The 10,918-nt window shown below is 38.9% G+C and overlaps 1 protein-coding gene across 2 annotated transcripts in view; it reads left to right on the top strand.

The window, feature by feature from the left end:
• GSTCD (glutathione S-transferase, C-terminal domain containing) overlaps positions 1–10,918 on the top strand; it is a 151,496-nt gene that overhangs the window by 128,069 nt on the left and 12,509 nt on the right. Inside the window, exon 9 of one of the 2 annotated variants that reach the window (XM_010848252.1) lies at positions 9,691–9,824. The exons of the other annotated variant lie outside the window; for it this stretch is intronic. Coding sequence (XP_010846554.1) covers positions 9,691–9,824 — 134 coding nt within the window. The remainder of the gene's footprint in view (positions 1–9,690; positions 9,825–10,918) is intronic. 2 annotated transcript variants of the gene reach the window in all.

The following is a 10,918-nucleotide window of genomic DNA, read 5'->3' as shown; positions in this document are numbered from 1 at the left end:
CAACCTAGATGTCCATCAGCAGATGAATGGATAAGAAAGCTATGGTACATATACACAATGGAGTATTACTCAGCCATTAAAAAGAATACATTTGAAATCAGTTCTAATGAGGTGGATGAAACTGGAGCCTATTATACAGAGTGAAGTAAGCCAGAAAGAAAAACACCAATACAGTATAATAACGCATATATAAGGAATTTAGAAAGATGGTAACAATAACCATGTATACGAGACAGCAAAAGAGACACTTATGTATAGAACAGTCTTTTGGACTCTGTGGGAGAGGGAAAGGGTGGGATGATTTGGGAGAATGGCATTGAAATATGTATAATATCATATATGAAATGAGTCACCGGTCCAGGTTTGATGCACGATGCTGGATGCTTGGGTCTGGTGCACTGGGACGACCCAGAGGGATGGTATGGGGAGGGAGGAGGGAGGAGTGTTCAGGATGGGGAACACATGTATACCTGTGGCAGATTCATTTCGATATATGGCAAAACCAATACAATATTGTAAAGTTAAAAAATAAAATTAAATTAAAAAAAAAAAAAGTTGGACTTATCATATCCTAAAAAAAAATAAATAAATAATAATAAAAAGGAATCAGTTCAGTCACTTACTTGTGTCTGACTCTTTGTGACCCCATGGACTACAGCATGCCAGGCCTCCCTGTCCATCACCAACTCCCAGAGTTTACTCAAACTCATGTACATTGAGTCGGTGATACCATCCAACCATCTCATCCTCTGTCGTCCCCTTCTCCTCCTGCCTTCAATCTTTGCCAGCATCAGGGTCTTTTCCAATGAGTCAGTTCTCTGCATCTTGTGGTCAAAGTATTGGAGGTTCAGCTTCAGCAAAAGTCCTTCCAATGAATATTCAGAACTGATTTCCTCTAGGATGGACTGGTTGGATCTCTTTGGTGTCCAAAAGACTCTCAAGAGTCTTCTCCAACACTACAGTTCAAAAGCATCAATTCTTCGGCACTCAGCTTTTTTATAGTCCAATTCTCACACCCATACATGACTACAGGAAAAACTATAGCTTAGACTAGACGGACCTTTGTCAGCAAAGTAATGTCTCTGCTTTTTAATATGCTATCTAGGTTGGTTATAACTTTTCTTCCAAGGAGTAAGTGTCTTTCAATTTCATGGCTGCAGTCACCATCTGCAGTGATTTTGGAGCCCCCCCCCCCCACTCAAAAAGTCTGTCAGTGTTTCCACTGTTTCCCCATCTATTTGCCAAGAAGTCATGGGACCAGATGCCATGATCTTAGTTTTCTGAATGTTGAGTTTTAAGCCAAATTAAACTGCTGATTAAACTTAAACTCTCTTCTTTCACTTTCACCAAGAGATTCTTTAGTTCTTCTTCGCTTTCTGCCATAAGGGTGGTGTCATCTGCATATCTGAGGTTATTGATATTTCTCCTGGCAATCTTGATTCCAAATTGTGCTTCATGCTGTCTGGCATTTCTCATAATGTACTCTGCATATAAGTTAAATAAGCAGGGTAACAATAAACAGCCTTGACGTACTCCTTTTCCTATTTGGAACCAATCCGTTGTTCCATGTCTGGTTCTAACTGTTGCTTCTTGACCTGCATACAGGTTTCTCAGGAGGCAGGTAAGGTGGTCTGGTATTCCCATCTCTTTAAGACTTTTCCACAGTTTGTTGTGATCCATACAGTCAAAGGCTTTGGCATAGTCAATAAAGCAGAAGTAGATGTTTTTCTGGAACTCTCTTGCTTTTTCCATGATCCAGAGGATGTTGGCAATTTGATCTCTGATTCCTCTGCCTTTTCTAAATCCAGCTTGAACATCTGGAAGTTCATGGTTCATGTACTGTTGAAGCCTGGCTTGGAGAATTTTGAGCATTACTTTACTAGTGTGTGAGATGAGTGCAGGTGTATGGTAGTTTGAGCATTCTTTGGCATTGTCTTTCTTGGAATTAGAATGAAAACTCACCTTTTCCAGTCCCGTGGCCACTGCTAAGTTTTCCAAATTTGCTGGCATATTGAGTGCAGCACTTTCACAGCATCATCTTTTAGGATTTGAAATAGCTCAACTGGAATTCCATCACCTCCACTAGCTTTGTTCATGGTGATGCTTCCTAAGGCCTACTTGACTTCACATGCCAGGACGTCTGGCTCTAGGTGAGTGATCACACCATCATGATTCTCTGGGTCATGAAGATCTTTTTTGTATAGTTCTTCTGTGTATTCTTCCCACCTCTTCTTAATACCTTCTGCTTCTGTTAGGTCCATACCACTTCTGTCCTTTATTGAGCCCATCTTTGCATGAAATGTTCCCTTGGTATGTCTAATTTTCTTGAAGAGATCTCTAGTCCCATTCTATTGTTTCCTCTATTTTTTGCATTGATCACTGAGGAAGGCTTTCTTATCTCTCCTTGCTATTCTTTGGAAGTCTGCATTCAAATGTTAATATCTTTTCTCCTTTGCCTTTCACCTCTCTTCTTTTTACAGCTCTTTGTAAGCCTTCCTGAGACAACTATTTTGCCTTTTTGCATTTCTTTTTCTTGGGGATGGCCTTGATCACTGCCGCCTGTACATTGTCATAAACCTCAGTCCATAGTTCTTCAGGCACTCTGTCTATCAAATCTAATCCCTTGAATCTATTTTTCACTTCCACTGTATAATTGTAAGGGATTTGATTTAGGTCATACCTGAATGGTCTAGAACTAACATCCAAAAAAGATGTCCTTTTCATTATAGGGGACTGGAATGCAAAAGTAGGAAGTCAAGAAACACCTGGAGTAACAGGCAAATTTGGCATTGGAGTACAGAATGAAGCGGAGCAAAGGCTAATAGAGTTTTGCCAAGAGAACACACTGATCATAGCAAAGCCCTTTTCCAACAACACAAGAGAAGAGTCTACACATGGACATCACCAGATGGTCAATACTAAAATCAGATTGATTATATTCTTTGCAGCCAAAGATGGAGAAGCTCTATACAGTCAGCAAAAACAAGACCAGGACCTGACTGTGGCTCAGAGCATGAACTCCTTATTGCCAAATTCAGACTTAAATTGAAGAAATAGGGAAAACCACTAGACTACTCAATGGACATGAGTTTGAGTAAACTCTAGGAATTGGTGATGGACAGGGAGGCCTGGCGTACTGTAGTCCATGGGGTCGCAAAGAGTCAGACATGACTGAGTGACTGAACTGAACTGAACTGAATGGTCTAGTGCTTTTCCCTACTTTCTTCAATTTAAATATGAATTTGGCCATAAGGAATTCATGATCTGAGCCACAGTCAGCTCCCTGTCTTGTTTTTGGTGACTGTACAGGGTTTCTCCGTCTTTGGCTGGATGAAAGATGTACTAAAAGGGAATGCTGCTGCTGCTGCTAAGTCACTTCAGTCGTGTCCGACTCTGTGTGACCCCATAGACGGCAGCCACCGGGCTCCACTAACCCTGGGATTCTCCAGACAAGAACACTGGAGTGGGTTGCCATTTCCTTCTCCAGTGCATGAAAGTGAAAAGGAATAAGTGGTATCTAATACAAGAGTGGGTGAAGGGACTGCTTAGTCTGATGGCAAAGGAAAGTCACAGGACCAGACAGAGCTAGGTGTTAGGCCTAGAAAGCTGTGAATCCAGGTTTTAGTAAAAGGTCAGAAGGCCCAGGAAAGATGTCTTCAGGAAAGAAAAATGGAACAGGCCAATTATTTGACAATTTTCACATAGTGGAAAATTGTACCATAGAACATTTTACAGAACTTTTGTGCAGGGAAAGTCTTGGATGTTAAGAAGAAAAAATTTTACAGCATAGTTAGCTCAGCAGTGAACTATACATATGGTTAATATACAAAGAAATATTAATAAAAGACACTGCATGAACACTTAACTAAAATTTAGAGGTAATATTAAGAGGATGACCAAAGGGAAAGGGCATATAAATTATGCAAAAAAAAACACCCCACTTTATCTCCTGAAACAGAAAATCAATAGATGGTGTCTAATATTTACAAATCGAAAGAGCAGTGTACGTTTTTTAATTGCAGTATAGTTGATTTACAATGTCATGTTAGTTTCAGGCATATAGCACAGTGATTCAGATATACATATATTTATGTAAATATATATATATACACACATATTCTTTTTCAGATTCTTTTCCCTTATAGATTATTACAAAATGTTGGGTGAAGATCCCTGTGCTATACAGTAGGTCTTTGTTGGTTACCTATTTTATATATAGTAGTGTGTATCTGTTAATCTCAGTCTTCTAATTTATCCCTCCTTTTCCCTTCATAACTGTAAGTTTGTTTTCTGTTTGTGGGTATTTTTGTTTTGTAAATAATTCATTTATATATATATTTTTTAGATTCCACGTATAAGCAATATCATGTATTTGTCTTTCTCTGCCTGACTTTCTCCACTTAGCATGATAATCTGTAGGTCCATCCATGTTGCTGCAAATGCTATCTCATTTTTAAAGGCTAAGCAATGTATATACTCCACTGTATATATTATATATAACATTGTTGTTGTTCAGTCACTAAGTGTGTCCAGCTCTTTGCAACCCCATGGACTGTAGCACATCAGGGGTCATATATATATAACATATATAATTATATATTATATGTATATGTTATATGTATGTGTGAAAGTTGCTCAATCTGTCCAACTCTTTGCAACCCCTTGGATTATACAGTCCATGGAATTCTCCAAGCCAGAATACTGAAGTGGGTAGCCTTTCCCTTCTGCAAGAGATCTTCCCAACCCAGGGATCAAACCAAGGTCTCCCACATTGCAGGTGGATTCTTTACCAGCTGAGCTACCGGGAAAGCCCATATGTTTTATATATATATTTATATATATATACACACACACACACACACACACACACACATATTAATATATAATGTATAATTAGTATATAATATTTTATTATATTAATCACATATATCATATAATATATTAAATCTATATAATAAATTATAACATATCTATGTTATATGTTATATGTATATGTTATATATATGTATAATGTGTGTGTATATATATATTATATCTATGTTACATCTTCTTTTTTTGTTTTTCAGAATTGCCCTCAGGTGTCAGAACCTCTGCAGAAAGAGCTGTGAGGGCAGACAGCTCTTTCTTTTTTAACATGTTTATTTTTTGGGCTGTGCTGGGTCTTTGTTTAGTTTCAGCCCTTGAAATCTCTGATCTTCATTGCAGCATCTGGGATCTTTCAGTTGCAGCATGTGAACTTAGTAGCAGCGTGTGGGATCTAGTTCCCTGACCAGGGATTGAATCTGGCCCTCTACATTGGGAACTGGGGTCTTAGCCACGGGACCACCAGGGAAGTCCCTATCTCACATCTTTGTTGTCCATCCCACTCCAGTGTTCTTGCCTGGAGAATCCCAGGGACGGCGGAGCCTGGGGGGCTGCCATCTATGGGGTCACACAGAGTCGGACACGGCTGAAGCGACTTAGCAGCAGCAGCATCTGTTGATGGACACTTAAGTTGCTTCCATGTCTTGGCTATTATAAATAGTACTGCAGTGAAAATTGAGCTGCAAGTATCTCTTCAAATTATGGTTTTCTGTGGATATATTCCCAGGAGTGGGAGTGCTGGATCATATGGTAACTCTATTTTAAGTTTTATAAGGAACCCCCATACTGTTCTCCATAGTGTCTTCACCAATTTATTTTCCTACTAACTGTGTAGGAGGGTTCCTTTTTATCCACACCCTCTCCAGCATTTATTATTTGTAGACTTTTTGACAATGGCTATTCTGACTGGAGTAAGGTGATACCTCACTATAGTTTTGATTTGAAAGAAGCAATATACATTTATTGTATAGAAAAACAGAGATGGATTTCAGGAAAGAAAACCAATGAGTTGAAAAGCATTATCTGTTCACCAGATTTTCTCTTTGAGTGAAGTGTGTACAGAACAAGGAACTGTTTTTGTCATTCCCTCCTTAGCGTTATTTAAATTTTAAAGCCAATTGCCTATAATATATTACGTGAAAGTTTTTAAAGAGGGAGAACAGGAGATCAGTTGAGACCAAGCTTGCTTCTGTCTAAGATATCTGGTTAAGAATCCTTCTTTGAGAAGCAGTGGCTCAGAGCATGATTGGGTTGAGGCAAATTTAGAGATGATTCAGTTTAGCTTTCTCCTTTTGTAGATACAAAAGTTGAGGCTGCACTTGGGGAAGAGGAATGTAGCAAGTTAATGTGAGAGCTGGGATTGGAGTGACTTCCTGTTTGCTCCTCACATCTAAAGAAAGAAGTAGACAAGGAACATAGAGAATTAGAATAATGGTGTCAGAGAGATTGAGATTAAATCTTGTCTTCGTCATTTATGACCTTGGATTAGCCACTTGGTCTTTTTGTAAAATGGGGAATACAACATCTATATCTGTGGTTTGGACTAAGAAAAGACTATTAAATGTTAAATTAATCTCAAAAAAAAAAAAAAAAGCAAAGAAAAACAACCCCAAGGATAGGATGCCTAGTAAAATCATAAATCTAGCACAAGCTTAGTTTTGGGGGTATGAATAAGGCATAGGCTTACTGTCTTTACCAACATATATTCTTTTAGAATATATGTGTCTTTATCAACATATATTTTCTTAGAGAAGAATCAATCAGCTTTGCCTAGAATCTTGCCTTGTTTTTTAGAAGCTGCCAGTTGAAAGACATTCTGAGAGTGAGTGATGATTAATTTCTTTTATTTACTACCAAATATAGCAAAGATACATGGTTTGAAGTTTCTTGGCTGTTCAGTTATATTTCACTGGCTAACATCATAGGATGTGTTATACTTAGAATTTTTAGGACATGTATTAAATCGATTAATTGAAGTAAGGAAAAGTAAGGGGAAAGCCCTTAATTTATAGTCTCTGAATTCTTCAGCATTTATTTGGATCAATAATATTTACATATACTTTGGAATGTGCATTACCTAGGCCAATGGATACTTTTACAATTCAACTTTTATCTTTTGTTAGAATTCAGTGTATTTACAGAGAACCACAATACTGAATTTTGGGAATCAGTGAAGCACTTGTTTGCTCTGTTCTCCACTAGTTGTTGATTAAGTATGGTGTTTTCCCCCAGCACAGTAACCTTTATTAGATACTCATAGTTTATGTTTTATGCTCTTTCTACAGTTGTCAGATCTATCCAGTGTATATACTAATAAATCTATTCATCCTTTATATATTATATTACAAACTCTCTGGTCATATGTTTAAAATGTACTTAGAAATTAGATTTCATACCAGTTTCTGTAAATAGTAATGGTTTAAGAAAAAAAAAATTAGATGTATTTCTCTTTGTCTCTTCCTTCCCTTGTCACTCCTTTATGTGTAACTAGAACATGTTCCATTCCTTCTTCTCTTAAATCGGTGGTGAACCTAAGCGTGACACCCAGAAATTCTTCATTGAAACAGATGGTCTCTAAGGGTTCCTTCCAGCTCCAAATAAGTTGGTCAGGGAAGGCATAGCATGATGTAGTAGAAAGCCTGTGAGCTTCAGACCTGGATTCAGAGTTCATCTGGAATGCTTGCTGTCTAGGTGACCTTGTCATGATGTTGCAAGAGACATAGTAAGAGCTATTTAAAAGTATTAGTTTTAAAAAGAAAAGAATCAAGCAATTAAAACAAGAAAAAAATCTATGTAAAGATTTTTACATCTTGCAGACACTGAATACATGCTAGTTCCCTATGGTGGTGTAATTCCAGAGGATAGTAGGACCAGTGAGATAAAGAAAATGAGAAGGAATGTACAGTATTCCCCCAACCCCCATCTTTGTAATTTTGCTTTCCTTGGTTTCAGTTACCTGTGGTCAGTTATGGTCTGAAATATTAAATGGAAAATTCCAAAAAAAAAAAAACCACCCAATTCCTAAATTTGAAATTATACACTGTCCTCCAACCAGCCCAGGACATGAATCATTCCTTTGTCCAGGGTATTCACGCGATATACATTCTCCCCCCACCAATATAGGAATAAGCATAGTACAGTTGACCCTTGAACTACATGGGTCAGGCTGGGGGTCAGGATCCTGCCCTTCAGGAGCTGCTTTGTTGAGAGTATATACTGAATTGCCCCAAGCTTGAGTTTCCTCACTTCTCGGATAGAGATAATAAAATCTTTCAGGGCTGTTGTGAGCATAGGAGGATGTGTGTGCCATCACCCAGCATAGTTGCCAACACATAAAGGGCACGGGGTGAGTATTGGTCTCTTCTCTCTCCCTCCAGGGGAAGGTGCATCTATAATTTTTACTATGAGGTTTTCTCCAGCCACCCAATGCGAATAAGAACTAGCCTGAATTTCACCCTGCAAAACTGATATTTAAAAAAAGTGGGCAGATGAAAAAATCCAGGTTCTTTTCGATCCATTAGTTGCTGCTCCCTTCACTGGACAGCAGCCTGCCTGGGTGATATTCGCGAGTGAGGCGGGAACGGTGGATTGACAGCAACCACGGAGATAGTTGACCTCTGTGGAGTTGAGGGAAGCCTGCAAGGAGGGGAGAATTCAGAAGCAGGGCTGAGAGCAGAGAGCCTGCTTTCCTCTTCTCAATACAGCTTTGTCTTTGGTCTGCCAGTTCAAAAGGGGAATCTGACTTACACTACTTAATATCCAGAAATTTCCAGAAAACCTCCTTGTCTTCACCCTAAAAGCCCTTCAGCCCTCTCCCTACCCTGAAGTTGAAAGATTTGTGTCTAGAAAGGACAATTATAATCCAGTACAACTTGCCTCTGTTCAGAATGAGATCTGAGCATTTTTCTGACAAAATGCTTCATCTTTCAGGATCCCTACATCTAATTTCCTTTTGGAGTCCTAATTTTCCTTATTTAGCCTAATAATTTTCAAAATGGTCTACTTTAGATAATGGTACAGTATAGATACATTTAAGGCATTTATTCTAAAAACATTTTAAAATCATTTTATTTTTCTTTTCATGAATTATTGATGCACTAATCATGACTTCAGTCCACAATGTTTTTCCTTTTTAAATAAACTCTTTAAGAATATTTCACACAAATCATCATTCAGTGTTAAGAATTGTAATTCTATGAATATAAAAAGGAGCTCCATAAATATGATTTGATCAGTTTTATACAACACTGATGAGAATATATTCAGACGGCATTTGAAAAAGTGTTTTCAAATACACTTCTGTTTAGTGTTGCAACAGCATTGTGGTGTGTCAGTATTATTAACCATAGTTTGTGGTGGAGGAAACTGAAGCCCAAAGATTTTCAATTTCAAGCAGCCCAGGATCACCAAGCCATTTAGAGTTCTGAACTAGAAATTCTGATTTCCAAGTAGAGTTCTTGCCAGGATGCCACAGCTGAACTAAAGTTTCAATCAGTAAGAGCATTAGTTTAGACTTGCATACATATTGAATCTTCCATGTTTAACATGACATCAGCTTTTCCATTGGATGAATCTTATGCTCCGTTATAAATGTTCCATTTGTAATCTTTAAACCTCTTGCTTAATTTTCTTAATTAATACAAATACCTAATTAGTCCTTTGGCATGTCCAAATGAGAACTATTTAAACTACTCTGAAATAACTTTCTGGTAACTGGAAACCTCTTCAGGAACAATCCTTACAGTTTTGTTGTTTTTTTTCTAATGGCACAAAGTAGCACTGTTAGTTAAAAAGAACGTAGTGCTGAGGTCTGGTCTTACTTTCCAGGTGGCATTGCACGCGTGTGGAGTGGCGACAGACATGGTGATCGAACACTGCCTCAAAACACGGGCCTCCTTTGTCACGTGCCCTTGCTGTTACGGTTTCATTCAGAACACCTCCAAGGTCAATTTTCCCAAAAGGTGAAATCTTGTGTTCTGCCACAAGGTATCAATATGGGTGTTAATACACAAAACTCTTTTGATATAAAGTTGCAATGAGATCTCAGGCTCCAGGTCATTTCCTTTTTCCACAATGGCAAGCATTGTTTATAAGCTGCATAAGGAAGAGAGGCTCTCCTCCATGTCTGCCCCTCCATATCTACTCCTGGATCCAGCTCTTGCCAAAGTTTAGAACACATCTGTCGAGAAAGAGCAGATCTGACTGGCAGTCAGCACTCCTCTGTACTCGGAGAAAATCATCACCCATGAGAGGCAATAGAGGGCAGTGGTCAAGTGCTGAAAGTTTTCTGTCCCGCTGCTGATATTGGCTCCTCCTTCTTTTGTACATTGTCCCACCTCAGGCAATTCACTTAAATTCACTCTTTTTGCCTACATTTCCTCATCTACAAAAGGGAGATTATAATAACATCTACCTCAGGGTTTTTATGAGAATTGAATGATATACACGTAAATCACTTAGAAGTGGCACAGAGTAAGTACTCAGTAAACACGAGCTGTTGCTAACTACAGCAATAGTTTAAATTCTTCCCGAGGCTCGTGATGATTAACCTGCAAGCTCAATGGCCATATTTACTGTCCTCCTTACCTCACACAGAAAAGGGAGACATTTGCATTGTCGTCACTTTAAGTCAACCTGCGCTCACGCTCAGTTACATCCGACTCTTTGTGACCCCATGGACTGTAGCCCGCGAGGCTCCCCTGTCCATGGAATTTTCCAGGCAAGATTACTGGAGCGGGTTGCCATTTCCTCCTCTAGGGAATTTTCCCCACCCAGGCATCAAACCCATGTCTCCTGCATTGTAGGCGGGTTCTTAACCACTGAGCCATCTGGAAAGCCCTGCACTCCCCCTAGTGGAGGGCCATTCTTGGTGTTTATGACATTTCATTTGATTTATGGTTATTGAGAATCCAGCTGATCATATTAGGCCTGTTAAATATCAGATCAGATCAGTCGCTCAGTTGTGTCCGACTCTTTGCGACCCCATGAACTGCAGCACGCCAGGCCTCCCTGTCCATCACCAACTCCCGGAGTTCACTCAGACTCACGTCCATCG

The sequence above is a fragment of the Bison bison genome, unplaced genomic scaffold, assembly GCF_000754665.1.
Source record: "Bison bison bison isolate TAMUID 2011002044 unplaced genomic scaffold, Bison_UMD1.0 scf7180017864263, whole genome shotgun sequence".
Taxonomy (NCBI): Eukaryota; Metazoa; Chordata; class Mammalia; order Artiodactyla; family Bovidae; genus Bison; species Bison bison.
This window is presented reverse-complemented; position numbering and strand designations above follow the sequence as displayed.